Here is a 20,340-nt window from a genome sequence, read left to right as displayed (position 1 = left end):
TTGTTTTGTCATCAAGCTTGGTCCTATGTTGTTCTAGCATTAAGTCATATGCCAAGCATTCAAGCACCCTAAGATGTCCCATTGAAGGCTTCTTCCCATAACACTCTTCATACAAAGTAATGCTCTGCAAAACTTCTATGAGGCATCTGTTTAGCACATAAGTAGCACACATAATTGCCTCTACCCAAAACCTATTGCTGAACTCTCTCCCTTTATCATTATCTTGCCATTTCCATGAGAGGATTTGTTCTTTCTCTCAGCTACGAAGTTTGTTGAGGTGTGTATGGCATAGTGCACTGATATATAATAGCTCTGTTGCAAGGCATTCATTAACTCCTTTGATATACTCTCCCCCCTAATTTGTATGAAGAGAAACCAACTTTGCATCCTGATAGATTTTTTGTCATCAAGACAAAATGTTGGAAGTCCATTAAAACATCAAATTTTCATTCATTGTATATACCCATGTGAAGCTAGAAAAATAGTCATTAATAAACGTCACAAAATAGAGGTGTCCCCCAATAGATGGTGTTTGGATCATCTTTGGAAATGATGCTTGATGTGGTTGTCCCCAAGATGCCCTCACAAACACGATGGGTAGGATTATGTATCTATGGCATCTCAAACACCACATCATACATAATGCAACCAAGATATAACAATTTAGATGGCTAGATTGGGCATGACAAATATCTACAATTGCATCTCTAAAGTAGTGGCAATTGAGAACACATCATGTACAACTCTCTCATACTCATCATGTAGGCCATCACGTCATGTACCTGAAGCAACAATGATGTCCCATCCCTAACATCATGAGCCATGCATCTATCATCATCAAACTTGACAATTAGAAAAGTCCTAGCAATGGTTGAAACTAATCAAAGATTATTCTTGATTCCAAGTGCCATAAAACATCAGTGAGTCTAAGTGGCCTACTGTCTGCTATAGTGAGCAACACTTTTCCAAAGCCTTTCATTGGATATGAGGAGTTGTTGGCACTATGACTATACCTCCATGAGATGCCTTTCCAAGTGAGATAAAAATACTCTGCTACAAGTTAATGTGCTTGCAATTATCTGCATCTCATATTGAAAATAAGAATTATAGCTACATGTAAAAACAAGGATTACAGCTCTCCACACCACTAAGAATGTTGAATCCTCATCATGTGCATGTGTGAGTGTGTGTGTGTGTATAGTAGACATTAACAACACCCCTTTCATAGTGAAAAGTAGACGAATTTGCAGTGAAAAAGAGAAATCTTTTGATAGAAGTATTTTGCAATAAATATCCACAAAAAAGGAATAGACATCATTAAAGAAAGAACAAAATTTTTTCCCAAAAGAGATAAAGCGAGTAGTAATGCTTTGAAAAGTCGTTGGCAGCAACACTTTTATTGAAGGGGGGAGTCTGCCTACCTACCACCATCCAACAAGAAAAAATGATAAGAATCACAATTTAACTTGGTTGGGAAGACAGCTATCATAGATACCCCTCCCTTGTTATCGGGATCACAATAAAAATAAATGCTCACACAACAAACTTAAAAAGCTAAATTTTGAATTTATGCTTTAAAGGGGGAAGAAGAAGGTAAAAGTCATAATGAAAGGAAGCAGGTTAATAATATAGAGGAGAGTGTAAGAGTTTTAGAAAAATACAACTAAAACGTTTTTGAGAGGACAAATTAGATTTTACATGCATAAATTGCTTATAACACAAGGTAAAGAAAACAAATCCTGATAATGTTGAATCTCCCAATCATGCTCAAGACCTTCCAAGGGTGCCACTCAACAAATTCGGTCAATATTTTGAGAGTGATGACACGAATGTAGTGATAACCATCTCCTTCCATGATAAGAAAGCTATGGCCATCTTAGACGGAGGAGCAGGTGTTAGCATCATTATAAAACAATGCTGGGGGAAGTGGGGAAGTCCTGACCAAGAGAGTACTTCCTTAGTAGTTAAAGAGATAGACTTAAAGGAAATTCACCTTTTCCTTAAACTTCATTTAAAAAGTTTTTTGAAGGTTCAAAATATCAATAAAGGGGAAAAAATTGATTTGAGAGGAGAGAAAAAAAGAAAGGGGAGGGGGGATTAGCTTAGTGAGGAAGGGGGATTAATAAGAGGAAAAAGGGAGTGTATAGATAAATAAAGAAAAAGGGTTTATATGAATAAATAATAAACAAAGGAATGTTAAGGGGTAAACATAAAAAGGGAAGAATAAGTAAAGAAGGAGGATAACATGGGAGAAAAAAGGAAATACTACCATAACCTTTAAAAAGGGCATAAAAAAGAGGAGGGGGAAATGGGGGGGGAGAAGAAGAGGTTTATTTAATTACTAAGGGGGGAAGGGTAAAGTAAGGGAAGAGTAAATACGTGAGAGGGGTTGGGTTTGTTTGAGAGATAATACGAAAGGAAAATTAAAGAAAAAGAAAAAGGGACAAGGGGGGGGGGGGGGTTTTGGGTATAAGGAATATATTTAGAAGGGAGTTTTAGAGAAAGGGGGAATAAATGGACGAAAAATAACAAGGGAAGAAGTACTTTTAGAACTGTATAAAAGGTGAGAGTGTGAGCAATTAAGGACCTGTGAGTCCATTGAGAACTTGTGGTGGTGGAGAGATCCGCTCGTGCACATGCAAAAGGTAACCGTCAAGATGCAGCGATTGCGGGTGGGGACAGCGAGGAGTAGAGAGGGGGGGTGAGGCTTTTAAAGCTCACGGATAGCTTCTAACACAGCGATCATGGGCAGGGACAGTGAGGAGTAGAGAGGGGGCGAGGCTTTTAAAGCACACGGATTGCTAGAAGCGACTGGGAGTATGGAGCAGAGAGGACAAAGCCAGTATGTGAGGGAGCAATGGTAGGCCGTAGGTAACAAATGTAGGTAGTGCTAGATAGCCAAAGCATGGGGAGACTAGGTCAAAGCAAGGCAGAGCGTCAGTGCGAGGTAGCGGGCCAAACTCCAAAGCATTAGCGGGCGTATGGGTAGAGCTTTAGTGGGCGTAGGTAGGGGAGAGGCAATGATTTAGTGAGCTGTGAGAGATGGGATGGGTACCATTTTATAAGGGAGGATAGGATAGTCGGGGAGTCACGGGAAGTGAGACGTCAAGGGGGAAGTGAGGGAGGCATAGAGCCCACACTACGAGGGGGATGAAACGAGGACTTTTAAAAGGGTTGCATAGCGAGGTAAAGTAAGAAGGGGGTACTAGGGGTATTAGTGTTTTAAAAGGGATTTTTAAATTAAGGAAAAAAGGGGGGGTTGTTTAGGAAAATAAGGGAATAGGTAGGGAGTGCAAAAGTAGGGAATTTTTTGAAGCAATTAAATTAGGAAGAAAATAAGAGGGAAGGGGGGGGGGGGACTAGGAGAAAGGAGAAATTAGGAAACTATGGAAAAAAGGCAAAATAGGGAATTTTGAAAAAGAGGTTTAGGGAGAATTAGGGAAATGGGAAATTATGGACAAATATGAAACTAGGAAAAATGGGGGCTTAGAGAAGTAGAAAGGAAAAACCAAGAAAATAGGAAAAAATAGGAAGATATGAAAAAAGTTAATAGGGATTTAGGAATTTAGGGAAAATTAAGGGGTTAGGGAGTGTAAATGAGAGAGGAAGACAAGGAGTGTAAATGTAAGGGGGAGGGGGGAGGAAAAAGGTAAAGTAACTGTAAGGTAAGAAGTGAATAGGAAGTGTGTGTGTGTGTGTGCATGCACACGTGCTTAGTAAAGAAGACCCCTTAACGATACAACACACAAAGCTCAAAATAGCAACATAGCCAATTTCTTATAAAAAAGGATTTCATATTGAGTTTGCAAGAAAGAAGCATAAATCCAATAAAGGAAAATGTAGAATCTGTTACGTAGCCTAGGCTTCAAGGTCAAGATCCACTTACCTATCACCATCCAAAGCAATGAATTGTTAGAACAATGCCATTGCATTTAGGTAATGCATGTATTCCCTTGCTTGTTATCGCTCTACCTAAGAACTTGAACATAATTTTAGAGTTCCAAAAAGATTCATAAGCTTAGAAGAAAACAATAATATGATCAATAAAATTCATGGCTTTAAATGCTAAGATGGTGGAACTATTTAAATACAACATGAATTAATTGAATACATGGACAAGGCAATTGATATAGATAGGGGACTAAATAAATAATTAATTAAGTTAAAAGAGCTAATAAAACCCTAGGCAAAAATATAGATGACAATCAACCATGTAAAATTCATTAGAGAAAAAGAAGGGTTTAAAAGCAAATTACCATGAGAAAATTAAGACGAAAAGCATTAAAGGAAATTAAGATGGAAAAAATTAATAGGAAAATTAAGATGGAAAACATTAAAAGAAATTTAGGTGGATAATTTTAAAGGGAAATAAAGATGGAAAATATTAAAAAATTAAGAAGGAAACAATTAAAGGAAATTACAACATGATGGAAAGGAGATGTAAATTAAGATTAAAAAATTTACATGAAAATTAAGATAGAAAAAATTAAAAGAAATTGAATTGGGAAACGTGTGAGAAAATTAAGAAGAAATTTTTATTGAGAAAATTACATTAGGATGGAAAAATTTTAAAGGAGTTAAAATTTTAGCATGGTTAGGTTCACTTGTACTCACTTTTTTAGTCATGGTTAATGTGGATTTTTCATAGTCCATGTGTTTTTACACTGTTCCAGGGGTGGTATGCACATATATGTCTTGATTGGGCAATATGGACCATATATGTCTTGATTGTGCACTATGGCACATATTTCCTTGGTTTATTCTATTGAGTGCTTATGCATATATTTATTAGTAAATATGAGCTATATTTGGTTTTTGATGGTCAATTTTAGGCAATGTTTGTGTGGTGATCATGCTTCTGAGGGAGGGATTGCTAAGAATGGTGATCATGCTTATGAGTGAGTGAGAGATTGCTAAGACAGAGGTGAGCACATTACTCAATTACTATGGTCGAGATGCTACCATTGGTATTTATCATCATGAGGGTCCCGATCTACCTTAATGAATCACTTTCAATGATGCATTCACACCCTAGGAGCCATGTACATTTCCTACACTCATGAGAAGGAGCCACCTAATTCCCTTACACTCACGTGAGAGAAGCATGAGAGGGGCCATGCACACTAATATGTGTATCAATAATTTTATTTCGTATATGCCATGTTAATATTTAGGATTGTTGATGGGTGGTAAAAGAAGGTGGTAGAGGCCTTCAATGCCTATAAAAGAAGGGACTTACTCCATTTTCTTTATCTCTCAAATGGATCTTGATGGGAGTTTGGAAAGGGAGGGAGTGGAGCCAAAGTGACTTCTCTAGTTGGAAAAGCAATGTTGGGGCTACACACACTTGGGTGGAAAGCTTCCTTGTGGAGACACAACAATTGCTCGGCATCATCTCATTTCCTTGATTAGTTATTGTTACCTTGCATTATAATACTAGGTTAAAAGGGAGGATCTTTTCTCATTTAATGGACTTGGATTGGCATGTTGAAATTTGAATAAGTGGTTATGTATTGACAATTAATGTTTAGTATGAGGTTATGCATTGACAATTAATTAATTAAATAAGCAGTTATGTATTGACAATTAATGTTTAGTATGAGGAACAAAAGATGGATAAGAAAAAGTTGAGGTAAATCAAGTGCAAATCTATGTAAAAGATTTTTTTGCAATCATGTATTTTAATTGTACGAATATGTTTGGACCAGAAAGAAAGAAAGGAGTCTTATATTTGACAACAAGGAGTGTACACGATGCATGGACATGCATAGTAATGTGTTAATAGGGATTTTGAGAATAGTAATATCAGGGTATTATAGTTAGGGAATTGACAAATAGAGGAAAACTTAGGCCACATTGGGCTAGGAAATGACAACACAAATACTAGATAGGTCATCAGTTAGCAACAAGTTTATGTTAGGACAAAAAGAGTTTATGTTAGGAAAGGATCATGTTAGTAAAGAATAATTAGCCTTGCATAAATATCACAAGTCAGAATGAGGCTAGTTAGTCACTAGGAAGGCAATCTTAAATACAAACAGGCATTAACCCAAATGTGTCTTCGCAGAGATAAGTGACAAGTTGCATGGTTTGTTATGACCTCCTCCCCTCCCTTCCCCCCCTTGGTCAATAGCTACCCTTGTTTTTATGTGTATATGCTGTGTCTTTGATAGTACTTTAATGTTATGTTGAGATGTTTGTTGTCATTGGTCTTACTTTTGGATCTTTGGTATGCTCAAATGATTTTAGGTGATCATTAACATGTCCTCTTGTAGAATTTATTGGATTCTTTCCTAATTTTTATAGGGTGAAGTATGTTGGAAGGCAAAGCAAAACTACAATCGATGTTGTGTGTGTTAAAAACAAAAATCTACAAAAATGTGTAGATTTCCTACACGGAACTCAACCACATTTATATTCTACATTTCTTGCACTAATATTGAGGGATTGGTGCATGATCAAGTGGTCCAAATGGTGGTGTCAGACATCTTCATCAAAATTATTAGTAGGAATACCCTTTATGAATAGTTCCTCAATCTCGATATAATTCCAACTGGCAAAGTGTGATTCATTGGTACATCTCCTCCAAAGTTGTTGCATTCAAGAGCTACAAAGTCATGATAATCTCCTAGATGGCACATACATTTTTACCTTTCGGGATACCAAGGATGGCCAAATACACTACTGCATTCCAACACACTTAATGCAGCAAAAGTAAGGAAAGAATCCAACAAATTCTGCTAGAAAATAGGTTAATGATCACCTAAAATCACCCAACCATATCAAAATCACAAAAGTAAATACATGACAAAAATTGTTACAACATAACCTTCAAACACTATCAAAGACAACATATGAATACATATCATGCTATAAATTAAAAACAAGGGTAGCTAAGCAAATCTTAGCATTTGATAAAGGTGCAGTGCAAGCTAGCTGACTAGGTTCTTTGAGAGCAATTGCTAGAGAAGACAAACCGCATCATTGAGAGAGAGATGGAGGACAGAATAGAGAGCACTAGATAGGTTGTAGAATTTAAAGAGAAAGGTCATAGAGGACACAACAAGGTTGTTAGAAGTAGATGCTCAAACCCATAAGCCTATTAGCATCATGAAATGGGAGTCTAACGCACTGGTTTGGGTTGAATCCTAATTAGCAATGTCTATACATGGTTTTGGGGAATCATGTGTTATGAGATCGCTCCAAGATCATGATTTGTTGATGATGTCAGTGTATCATGAATGGAGGGATGGGATATAACATGGGCTTTGTATAAAAGTAGAGTCTTACAATCTTGCAAGACCCTCACGGTTGAGAGTTGGGAGAAAAAATTAGGATTAATGTTTTGGATGATAGAGGAGTAAGCGAACAAGCTGAGGAATAAGGAAATGGGAGTTGAAGCACAAAAGTTATAGGCAACAAGCTAGTCATATAAGGAATGTAACTCTTGTGATGTTCATCATAAAGAAAGAGATCCATGTCAGTGAAAAGATTGGATCTGAAACATATGAGACTATCCATCCCTGCTTATTTAGTAGGCTGTCTTGGCTTATTATAACAGCTAGCAAGTAGTACAATGGCACTGCGGATACTCATAGATGATAATAATGGAGAGAGGTGGCCATGTAGATAGCTCACCCTATCTATCCGAGTTATTAATGCGACAAGAGAGGAGCCCATCAGGACCATGATGCCATTCTTCAAGGGTGGGAGCCTTTCTCAAAAATTTCTACCATTTGATAAGGGGTCCTTTACGTGTTATGTTGATTTTTCATTGAAGAGGAGTAGAGATGAAGGTGAAGGCAGAAGGCAAACCTAGAGGATGCTATCACAATAGGAGGCATGGTATAAAGAATAACTTCTTTTATTCAAATGTGCATGCTCTTCCTATTAAAGTAGCATGCTTGAATCAAGCCCAATGGTTCCATATGCCTTAAATGGTGTATGCCGAGTTGGAATTAGTAATTGGTGAATGGATTAAGATATTTTAGAGAAGTGTAGATTTAGAAAACTAAAGTGCCTCCAAGAGGAGACAGATGAGAACGGGATAGAACGAATTCTCAAGCTGAGCAAGAGCATGCTTGAAACCACTACCTTGTACCAAAGTTACGTTTTTTGCACTACAAGGGAGATACAGTCCACAATCCAATGTTGTTGCACTTGGTTGGATTATCATCGAAATGGTGCCGTTTTCCTGTTTGGCATGCCAAAGGCAAATGTCTAGGCATTTGTTTTTGGATTATTTATTATGGGGATTGTGCAAGGCGTTAAATGAAATGCTATGATAGAAGGGTAAGTTGAGAGGGGCTTTAAGGGTTGTCATAATCTAAGGGTGAAATTGTCATATCTCCTTTGGCAAGCCTAGTGAAATTTTTACCTTGTTAATGCCCATAGTGAAATTTTGTCATAATCTAAGGGTGAGGCCTAGTGAAATTTTCACCTTGTTAATCCTGATAAATATTTCAAGAGTACCATTCACTAATGAAGCCCATTGTGTTGCACATTAGTTGCTAGAAGACCTACTCGAGAGGAAAACACGTGAAGATGCAATGGAAGAACTCAAGGTGTTAGCTAGTACTTTGCGTGTGGCTTGATTGGCAAGGTTTACCAGCTATTCTGTTTATTCTGATGGGTCCTCAACAATGCAAAGTCTGCCAGGACGCTCATTCTAAATACAAGTGTCCAACCTGCTTCATTCCCTAGTACACATCTTCACCATTTCCGTATTTTCCCCTCCAGTTTCGTTTACCAGCTGAGTTTTCTCCCTTTATGATCGCGCCTTAGAAATTTGTGCGTGGTGTTTGTATGGGGTCTGTGTCTGTTTGTGCTGAACTTGGTGTTCCACACACTCCAGGGTTGAAGCGTTTGCAAAGCTTACGGAGAGAACATTCAACTTCATAGAAATATCACCATACCAACCTCGTGCTCTACACTATAGACGTTCTCTGTCTAGAGCATATTGATTAAAATTTGAACTTACCAAATGTGTGTGCAGCGAATGTGAATGTGTTCTGACAAGGGGATCGAGAGAGAGAGAGAGAGATGACTCCACTGATGTCCACAGGACACCCAACAGGATCTATGGGACAGTAAAAAACAAGAGGAATCAAATTTGGATTACAATTCTGGCTCTAGATATAGCTGCTCCAGATTGCATCAAAAGTTCCAGACAAAGATGTGTATGTCCATGAGTTTAGGCTGATGCAGAATTACCACCAAAACTACAACCGGAAGCCAGATAAAGGATGTGTATATCTATGAGTTTGGGGCGGATCTCACAACGTTGTATTCCCTCTCCAAGACCTTCTTCCGTACTGTCCAAGTTGTGTCCCTCTCTGGTATGTCCATAGGGACAACGTCGAGAAGTGTATGAACTCCCTCTCGTATTTCACCCCTTGGGGCATAATTTACAAATCTTTTTTTGGGTTCTTCAGCCATCTACCTGATTCTACTTTTAAAATCGTGTGAGCTGGTCCTTAACTAGCATGCAAGGCATCCCTTGAAGGTAGCCTTACAGCTCACCACTTTGCTGGATATGTTGCTTTATGATCCAATACGACCATGCTCCTTTGACTATAACCCTATGGCACCTCACCTGGTCTTGATAGAGTATTTGGAGGAAGTACTCCTCCACACCCTCCTTAGGACGGAGTCAAATCGGTCTTTTAGTTCAGTTTTTAGTGGTGCATAGGTTCATACTATCATGAGGGTTCACCCGTCCACATGCAATGCCTTTATCGACACATTGATTTTGAATACATGCGTATGAGCATGATTATATGCTGTATTTGAGAATGAGATCGTTTAGACTAAAATGAAATCATTTAGACTTCACAAGCAGTTGTAGCTTGAATGAAGAGATTTTGGACTACTTTTCGATTAGCCTTCTCCTTCAGTGCTAGCCTTCGTCATGGCTGAGTCTGCCCTTCACCTCTGGAGTGCTGACAGAAACTCAGTACGAAGACTTTGTATAAATGGATGCTTAAGTATGTGTGGGTCTGTGGATTTGTATGTGTGAGAGCATATTTTTATACTATAGCCTACACCCACTGTTGGGGCGCTCATGGCATCAGTGGGGATGTCATAGTACCTAGTCCTTGCTATGCATGATGGAGTTTATGGTTTTCAATTTTATGAGTGACTATGGTGAGATTGAAACTACACTATGTTTTGTTTTTAGAGGATGAGTTTGGGAATGTTCCTGGATTCATCTAGGTATATGTACTTGAGAAATTGATGGCTGTCACGTCTTCTTCCTTATTAGCACCATGTATTCCACGACAAGGTTATGTAGATCCACCTTGTGGAAGTCAGCTGTATAGGCTCTTCCTTTGGTCTACAGATGTTATTACACCTGAATAAGTATTTCTCATTAAGGAGCATCATTTGCTACATTCCAGCACGTCACCCTTTTAGGGAGATGGGAGAGAATTTTCTCAAACTAGTGGACACATTTACCAAAAACAGTTGGCAAAGAAAATCATACTTTTATTGAACGCTAGACACAGTGCCACGTAAGGGAAAGGTACACGAAAGGTATAGCACATTTTGGCTAGTTGCAAGGTAGTTTTGGCAAGGAACTTAATTATAGGGGTTCTCAAACCATGAGGAAGTGGAAGAATTTTGACTCTTTAGCACAATATGGGACCACCCATGAAATGAACATAAAAAGTATTAGACTCTTAACACAGCCTAGTTATATCCAAGGCTCACAAGATACCAACATTGCTGGGATTAATCAAGCTGCAAATCCACGTGTCATCAAGCATCGCAAGGAGCCCAATTCAACCCATTGCCATCCAAGCCACAAGGGGGTACACCAAGGGGGTTAGCCCATACCCAATGGCCCCAGTGGGCTAAGCACCTTGAAAGGTGAACTGATCAAACACAAGACCAGCCCACAAACTATATTGACGCGAGACAAACCGCATGGGTGTCAGCAAACCAAAGCCATCCCAAAGTGCCTCAAAGTCACACCACACAGACATAGAGTTAACTGCAGGTGCAAGCAGCTGCGTGTCCACATAAAGTCACACTACAGTCAGCCGCCATGGGTCGCGACAACTCTGCCACGCAAAGTTGCACTTAAATGTGTCTGCCACAAATCACAACTCTTCACAGCAGTCTAGAGATAGTTGCTGCCATGTCAGTCACGCACGACAGCTGCCACATGATACACAGTCTACTTGGACCAAACCAGCTCTGATACCAATATAGGAACTCGCAAAAGGTGCCATGTGTCCAAAGGAGGCAGCGGTACAACGGGTCCCACACCCTCGCTTATATCCAAGGCTCACAAGATCCCAACATTGCTTGGGATTAATCAAGCCACAAATCCACGTGTCATCAAGTGCCACAAAGAGCCCAATTCAAACCATATCCATTAAAGCCATGAGGGCGTGCACCAAGGGGGTTCGCCCATACCCAACAGGGTTCAGTTTTGCAAGTTTTTATTTGCTAGTGCCGTTGGCTCAAGGAAATAGTAGGAGCTCACTTTGTATGTGAAATAATGGTGATGGTTCACCTATTTGTTGTGTTTTCAGAGAATGAGTTTCGGCACTTCCTGGATTTATCTTGATATATACATGGTTTGGTTTGTGGTTCTGCATCTTCTGCTAATAGTAGCGGAATTTTTCCCAGGATGTCTTACATTTTCTTTGAACTTTGCAGTTTGAGTACAGCCATATTGCATCAGCATGTTGTTGAGGGGTTGTTTAAGGTCTATGGCTCCCATTTTTCTGTATTTCCTGGGCCATACAGTTTGCTAACATTTTCAAAGGACCAAATTGGTCTATGAGGCCAAGTAGAATCAACATATGGAATCCCTGAGGGACCTACACGATTTTGCTGAATTACAATGTTTCTCTAGAAGGTCTTTTGCCTCAATGCTGTTGTAAATGCACATCTAGCATGACAAGATGCGTGTTAGAGAGAGAGAGAGAGAGAGAGAGAGAGAGAGAGAGAGAGAGAGACTACTTTTTTCCAAGTTTCACTACTTCCGGATGTCACTCAGGCAATCTTTTTATGATGGTCTGTGTGTTCGTGAGATAGATTACTTGTATTACAATAAGATCTTTTGATATTGTAATTGCATGTCCCCTCTTTTGGGACTGCTGATTGTAATAAACATACATGGGTTTCCCCCCCAAAAAAATATGAGAGAGAGGGAGAGAGAGAGAGAGAGAGATTCAACAAGCATTTTACTTTTTGACTCTGTTTTTCTCTGCAGCTGCTCATTGCCTTGTTACAAGCGCCATAAAGGTAAACACTTCTTTATATATTCACCTCTTTTAATTGCAGAAGCTTCTAAATGAAGACATGACTTTGTAGCAGACGTATGGTCTACATTGTACCTGATTGTTCCCTGAAAATAGACCTAATATGTTGTTCTCTCTGGGGGTCTACTAAAAAAAGCAAGAACTGGTGTACTTCTTTACAAAATTTTAGGAAAAATAAAGCAGCATTGCTCTGAGTTGGATATTTGTCTCTACAGAAACACCATGCACGAAATTGGAGGATCTTCCACAAGCTGATGGTAAACATTCTAATCCTGGATACTATGGTTGATGCAATATTTGTCAATTTCTATCTTCGTTGCTGTTGTGATTATTGCCAACATTACTGAAACATATGACATCTTGCATGCATATTGTTATAAACCCCTGTCATAGGAAGATTCCTTTGAATAGAAAGGTGGACACAGTTATGGTTGCACTGAAATTTGGGGCTTTTGAGTTTTTCCTGCTAATCTGCTCTATTCTGTGCTATACAAACCTAGACAGAAGACTTAGTTGGAGACTTGAGCCCTATATTAGTCATTTGGGCAAACTGTGAACTGTCCAATCAGCAAATTGTCCTGTGGCAGTGAATCTACTGCCCTGGTCAGTTGGAATTCTCTGCTCAGACAGTAATTGTTCAAACAGTGTTCTATACAATGCTTCTATTCAGTGATTTTGGCAGAGAAATTGGATGTTCAAATAGTTTCTAAGTCCTACATAGTGTTTTTAAACAGTTTGGTTTAAATAGTCAGCAAAAAGTACTTTTTCAGAGGATCTGGCAGTAAATCCGTGTTTACACAGTGTTTCTAAGCTTCCAACAGAGAGCAGACAGTGTCTTGACAGTGTTTTGGGCAGAAATCCACTAATAGACAGTTATTTATTCCCTCCAACATAGTCCTAAACAGTGTCTTTATATTAGATTCATTGGGATCACATCATGCCTGAAGGAGGCCTGGAAACCACAGTAGGAAGCATCAGATGGGGGATCTTGAGCCCAGCTGTTCCTTCTGCTCTCTTGTGTGCTGACTTGCTAGATAATGTGAATGTGGCCCTAGGCCTCCCTTTTATAGGCCCTAGGGGCCCCTTGAAATGGCCGACTGGCAGCCTTATTCTGGCCGACCAGTCAGCCATAAAACCCGCCCCCCACCAGCCCTTTATCTTGGGCTGTGGGCAGCTCTTCTTGGGCTGTGTGCCCTCTGCATTTAAGTGGGGGCCCAGCTCCCCCTTGTAGTGTGTGCCAGCTGCTTCACTCACCCCCATGTATGGGGCTGGCCTATGTGGCTGACTTTCTTCTGCCCTATATAAGGTCTAAGGCCAGGCCCTTTGGGCTGCTGCCTGGCCCCAAAGGGCAGACCATATTGGGCCCTTCCCTTGGGTCAATCTAAGACCAGTGTGGCTCGCCTGCCATGGCCACCACCCCTGCCTTTTTCCTTGTCCTGCAGCACCTCTTCCAGGCCCATAGCCTGCACCAAAGATTGCACCACCTGGCTGGCCTTCTCCAGCTGCTTCGTGGCACGTGTCTCCCTCCGTACAGGGCCATACAATGGTGCCTACTGTCACAGATCTGATCCACGCCCATATGGCAGTCTTTATCCTGCCCATGTGTCTCTTTTCTGTGCGCGTGTTGCCCTAGGTCTCCCTCCCCCACTCTCCTCATTTGGGGGCTTACAGATGGGGAGGTGACCTTTCCAACACCCCCTGTCACCGACACATCTCGACCCAATGCCAATACGTCGATGACGTTGCCCGAGCAGCTCCCATGATGAAACCCTTTGGCACAAGTCGGTGTCAATTCCGGTTCCTAGCTTTTCAACCAGTGGCTCCTGCTCCTCCCGGTCCAGTCTTGCATAAGCAAACATCCTGGTACACAGGTCCATCCACGGTAGCACCAAATGGCACCACCACCTTGAGTCACGTCCCTGCCTTTGAACTCAAGCAATCTAGACACCATGATCTTCCAGTTGTCCCCCTTAGAATGAGTGAACAACCTAGAGTCTTCGAGGAACCATGCTTTTACGCTCTGTTTCAACCCGTCCTTCCTTTGGCAAGGTCCACAACAAAAGAACCATCTCGAGAAATGAAATCCCAATAATATTTCCAGACAACCTGGACCACGAACTCTCATTGAGCTCTCAAGCAAGTACTATTGTGGCTTTAGTACACCTTGTCCATCACCTTCCAGCAATCTGTGTCCGAGATTTGAAGAAGCACCCACACTTCCCCTTCTGCCTTCGAAGAAGGCCTATTCCTTCCAATCTCGCATCATCTGAGACATACGAAGAGCAGATTTTGTCCATAGCAGGCTCTAAAGGCTTAAATTAAGAACATTAAGTACATACCGGATCATTGTACTACCTGTGTGCTTGCTTTAAAAGCAAACTATGCACCTCATTGAGGCACATACCAATAACTTGTGCAATCCTGTACTGTCCCCTTCTAAATTACAGCAACCATTTGAACATGAAACAGGGCACTCTATGGAATCCATCAACAGCCACACACCTAGAAGGTTCCAAGCACTCCATGCTGTCCGTCACCTTCACGAAGGTTCTTGACTCCCCGTCGGCCCACATATTAATGTCAGACATCTTCACTGTGGCTTCTAGGTCGGCATATCTTACTTCAGTAACACATCGAGATGTCACCAAGAACAGTTCTCAAATTGCCACATTAGCTTTGGCTTTTGTGTCACCATTTGAATCTGAGTCGGACTCCTTCTTGTTGTTCTTATCCGCCTTCTTCTTTCTACAATCCTTCGCAAAATGGCCTAGCGTGTCACAATAGAAACACTTTTTCTTTTGCTTCCTCTTCTTGGAAGTGTCCTCGTCATCTCCAGTGTCATCCTTCTTGGGCTTGCCACCGTTAGACTTGCCCTTTCCTTTGCCAGCGTAACCCTTCGCTAGCAATGCCTTGTCATCGTTGTTGTTGTTGTAGAGCTTCTCCCTAGCTTCTTCCTGGAGCAGTAATGGAGCCAACTCCTCAAAAGTTAGAGGTTTGTCCCTCTGTCCTGTTGTCATAGTTATAACGAAGCTTTTGAAACTCGAAGGTAGCCTCCTTAGCACCATCAAGGCCAACTGGCATGAGTCCACCTTTTGACCAACCGATGCTAGCACCACCTTGACTTTCGTCAAGTGGTCATGTACCGAATCTCCTTCAGCCATATCCAATTGTAGAGCTAATGCTGAAGAAGCAAGATCCGGGATGTGCTATCTATCTCATATAGATCCTTCAGAATGGCCCATGCCTCTACTAACGTGTCGGTCATCTGGATGTGAGGAAGCACAGAGTCCGCCGTAGTCCCTATGATCAATGCCATGGCGTGGGCATCTCTTTCTTCCCATGCTTCGAGCTCCTCTCCATCTACTAGTATGAGTATGCTCCTATTGTTGTCCATCACATCCTCCAGCTTCGTCTTGGCTCTCGTTGTCAGTTTTCACAGTTTTCGAGTCACTAAATGACTCCGGATCTTCACCTTCCAGATAGGATAGTTAGTCCCATCCAGTTTCTTGGACTCTCCAAAGTTAGGGATGGTGAAAGAAAGAACTCGTCGACTGGGGGAGGAGGAAGGGACAAAAGGGGCTGAAGAGGCTTCTGAAATCGTGCTAAACCACACAGCAAAATCGAAAAGCAAACTCAACCTTTGTAGAACTTACGCACTTGATTGAACCTGAGTCACTCTCCTTCTCGCAAGGGCACTGTCCTCCAGTTGTTGAAGTCAATTCCCAAGAGCTTCTGAATGAGGGTCGTCCTTTAGCAAGGTCGTTGCTTTCTGCCTCCCACACTTGTGAGCCTCCTACTTGGGCTCTGATACCATGTTAGATATCGACCAACAGAGGGTACGCAGAGCGGAAGACTGATAGAATAGCCTTAGGAGCTCACACAGCGTGTGCGGTGGGTGGAATTACAAACTTCTTAAACTTATGCGCTTCAAATAGATGTGCGGACTCATCAATAGACAATGATCCGGCCAGATATAGGAGCTACCAAAAGAATGTATTTCTGTCCAAAACTATGGACACAATACAAAGAGAGATAGATCCAAAGTCCCACCAGAGCGTGGTCCTTTGATCTTACCATCTACTATCTGCTAGATATCTCTAGAACTAGAGCCCGTGTGCTCCACCTTGAGCGTGTGTAGACTCTTTATCCAGATCTGAGCTCCTTGCTGCCCTTGTAGACAGCCTAGGGTTCAGCCCTGTTTAGAGCTAAATCTGCAGCACCTTTGCTCTTCCTTTGCCTCCTGGATGTAGGCCCAAGGAAGGGGCTCTGGCTGCTCCTTCTGCTCCCTTGTGTGCTGACTTACTGGATGATGTGAATGAGGCACTAGGCCTCCCTTTTATAGGCCCCAAGGCCCCCTTGAAATAGCCGACTGGCAGCCTTATTCTGGCCGACGAGTCTGCCATAAAACCCACCCCACCAGCCCTTTATCTTGGGCTGTGGGCAGCTCTTCTTGGGCTGTGTGCCCTCTGCATTTAGGTGGGGGCCCAGCCCCCCCTTGTAGTGTGTGCCAGCTGCTCCACTCACCCCCATGTATGGGGTTGTGGGCTGGCCTATGTGGCTGACTTTCTGCAGCCTCTTCCTGCCCTATATAAGTTCTAAGGCCAGGCCCTTTGGGCTGCTGCCTGGCCTCAAAGGGCAGCCCATATTGGCCCCTTCCCTTGGGTCAATCTAAGGCCAGTGTGGCTGGTCTGCCATGGCCACCACCCTTGCCTTTTTCCTTGTCCTGCAGCACCTCTTCCAGGCCCATAGCCTGCGCCAAAGATTGCATCACCTGGCTGGCCTTCTCCAGCCACTTCCCGCCACGTGTCTCTCTGTACAGGGCCGTACAATGGCGCCTATTGTCCCGAATCTGATCCACACCCATATGGAGTCTTTATCCTGCTGATGTGTCTCTTTTCTGGGCATGTGTTGCCCTAGGTCTCCCTCCCCCACGCTCTCCTCATTTGTGGGCTTATAGATGGGGAGGAGACCTTTCCAACACTCTGAGCCTGCGTGCTCCGCCTCGAGCGTATGTAGACTCTCTGCCTAGATCTCAGCACCTTGCTGCCCTGGTAGACAGCCTAGGGTTCAGCCCTGTGTAGAGCTAGGTCTACAGCACCTTTGCTCTTCCTTTGCCTCTTGGATGTAGGCCCAATGAAGGGGCTCTGGTTGCTCCTCCTGCTCCAACTCTTGCTGTTCTGCTGGATGTGTAGTATGCTCCCAAGGGGCTCCTTTTATAGGCCCCAATGACTGACTCAGCCTGTCATAAAACCGAGCCCACATGGCCCTTTTATTGGGCTGTGTGCTGGCTTCATATCAGTGGGGGCCCAGCTCCCTTGTTGTGTGTGCCAAGTGACCTGGCTGGCCCCTCCACCACACCCTTGCTGGCCGACTTTATGGTCCTCATAACCAAGCCCTCTGGTCCTCCTTTCAAAGGGTTTTTTTTTGACTCCTCGGTCAGCCCAATAGGGATGTATGGTAGCCCATGCTGGGGGCTAGATTTGTCGGATACAGAGTGGGCAGCTATAGGTTCTCATGTTATCACGGATGATCCGTGGTAAGCCATCCGCCCCTCACCAGATCATTCGGGCAGAGTTTGGGTCACCCCCATTACAGCTAGATGCCGCATTTCAGGTCATTACATATCTGTACCGAGTCAAGGAGTATGGGGATTACACATCCGGGCGTAGCAGGATACCATGGCTAGCACTATCCTCTTCTATGGCACTTGCAACAGAGGGAGATTAGAGGTGTTGGTATGCACGCATAGAGAGATGGTTTGCAGGACTAGGGCTCCACATGGACAGACTACCTCCTTTCCAGTAGAGCATGGATGCTCCTTTCTCTCCCCTCCTATCACACGAGGTCAACCAGGTTATCCGTGAGGATCTACTACAGCTACACACATTCCGGACTTGGTCGGGTCTAGTGAAGTTGGGCTTCTACAGAGATCACTTCTTATATATCACAGTGGAGGGTTTCATTGATCCACCAGGATACACACAGATTCACCTACCCCACTCGCTGAGGATCTCCCTTGGGTAGTTCCGGGTCTCTTCACACAGACTTCGTATCGAGAGCGGCCGAGCAGAGCGGTTACCCAAGGAGAGGCGCATATGCACATTGTTCAGCCACACATTTATGGCATGAGATTGGGACTTCTCAATTGTGGTAGTTTAGTGAAAATGCATTCTAAGAACATAAAAGTGACCTTCTGCATACGGTACCAACACGAGCTCCTGCGAGCCTCCCCTCCCCTCCCGCAACCTCTACCTCCCCCTAGCTCCTCCCCGCCTCGACCACCCCCACCCCCCTGTCTCTCTGCCCTCACCCCCCCCTCACCCGCCGCCTCACCTTCGCCGCTGCCGCCTGCGCCCCCTCGCCCTCCGCTCACCCCCTCGCCCCCTCCGCTCTCACCCCTCACCTTTCCGCCTCACCCCTCGCCTCTCCGCTCCCTCACCCCCTCGCCCCTCCGTCTCACCCCGCTGCGTCCTCATCCGCCTCCCCCCGTCCACTCCTCTCGCCTCTCTGCCACTCCCCCTTGCCCCTCCGTCTCACTCCGCCCCCCCCCTCGCTACGCCTCACCCCCCCTCGCCTCTCTGCCTCACCCCCCCACCCCCTCGCTTCACCCGCCCCCGCCACCCCACTCCGCTCCCCCCCGCCCCCCCGCTTCACCCCCCCGCCCCCTCGCTACACCGTCCCCCGCCCCTCTTGCTCGACCGCCCTTCCGCTCTGCCCTGCCCCTTCCATCCCGCCCTTCCACCCCGCCCCCTCCCGCCCTCCCGCCCCGCCCCGCCCCTCCCCCGCTCCCGCCTCCTCACCTCACCCGCTCTCCATCCTCACCCCCCACCCTGCGCCACCTCCGCCTCCCGGCCTCCTGCCCCCGTTTCCACCGCCCTCCGCCCTCCATTCTTCCCGCTCTCCACCTCCGCTCTCGACTGCGCCTCCGCTTTCCCCGCCCAACTCACGTCGCCCCGGTTCGCCTCACCCGTCTTCTTCACACCCAGGCTCCACCCTCCCGCATCTATCCCCCCCTTTTTTGGGTGGCAGCCTCTTCTTCATCGGAAGCCTCGCAGTTTGTCTTGGCGGTATGGCGGCTCCTTGCCCGGAACCGGAGGCCCAGTCGGACCCTCCCTCTCCAGATGCCTACCGCGTCATCCTGACAGAGCAACAATCGTCTCGGGTTCAGGAGGTTGCCAATGACTTTGCCCTTACTTCTGTTTATGGCAGAGTCATTGGACATTCCCCCTCCAGATCAGCCATCAGGGACTGGCTCCAGTCCACTCTCATGCTAGAGGACGGCCATATTGAGGAGGTGGCCCTTATGGGAAGGGGCATCTTCTGGCTCAAACTCTCCAATGCGAAAGCTGCGAGCAACCTGATTGCTGGTTCCCCCACGTCGGTGGATGGAAAGATTATTATGATAGTCCTGTGGTACCGTGGATTCAGCGCAGTGGATTTTGATACTCGGTTCCGTATACCTCGCCATCCAGTGACGCTAGTTTTTCCAGGTCTTGCTGCTGAGCTGCGGCCGAATGTCAGGGACTTGGGCTCCCACTTTGGTTGGGTTATGCACGACACTTTCGCCGACGCGGTGACTATGGCAGGAGCCCCCCGAGTCCGTGTGGCTGTGGCGGATCCTGCGACTCTCCCTGCAGTGATCGAGATCGTGACAGATGCCGGCAGCATCACCCAGAGCATGGTAGTCACCGGACAGCCAGGCTAGTGCCTGAGGTGTCACGGCTTTGGGCACTTGGCGGCTGTTTGTCCATGATTCGCTAGTTCTTCTTGTTGGAGGTGCAAATCTCTCATGGACAAAGGGGATAAGAAGAAGGAGAAAGGGTTGAATTATCCCACATACAAAGGTGTGTGGAAGATGAAGGGACATAAATAGTCCAAGTTGCCCCTCCTATCTTCAATTCCCCCAAGCTTGCCTTTTGTGGAGGTTGGAGGGCTGGCTAGGCAAGGGTGCCTTATGGCAGGGGTGGGGACCTGCCATACACACATGCCAGAGCCTCCGTAGTGGCCATGAAGGTTGTGCACTTCTGTGAGGTGCTAGCGGTCTTGGCGGGGGGCACGCTAG

The 20,340-nt window shown here is 44.3% G+C and overlaps 1 protein-coding gene across 1 annotated transcript in view; it reads left to right on the top strand.

Moving 5' to 3' along the window:
• The first annotated feature begins 8,465 nt into the window (after positions 1–8,465).
• The window catches only part of LOC147901122 (HIT-type Zinc finger family protein), a 46,100-nt gene continuing 34,225 nt past the window's right edge, over positions 8,466–20,340 (top strand). The window contains exons 1-3 of the mRNA XM_087376226.1: positions 8,466–8,702; positions 12,230–12,261; positions 12,494–12,535. Of these exons, the coding sequence (XP_087232352.1) occupies positions 8,629–8,702; positions 12,230–12,261; positions 12,494–12,535 (148 nt within the window). The 5' untranslated portion in view covers positions 8,466–8,628. The remainder of the gene's footprint in view (positions 8,703–12,229; positions 12,262–12,493; positions 12,536–20,340) is intronic.

The sequence above is a fragment of the Dipteris shenzhenensis genome, chromosome 6, assembly GCF_047967505.1.
Source record: "Dipteris shenzhenensis isolate YYH24624 ecotype China chromosome 6, Dip_SZ_1.0, whole genome shotgun sequence".
In the NCBI taxonomy this organism is placed as follows: domain Eukaryota; kingdom Viridiplantae; phylum Streptophyta; class Polypodiopsida; order Gleicheniales; family Dipteridaceae; genus Dipteris; species Dipteris shenzhenensis.
The sequence above is the reverse complement of the archived record's forward strand: the minus strand, read 5'-3'. Positions and strand labels throughout refer to the sequence as shown.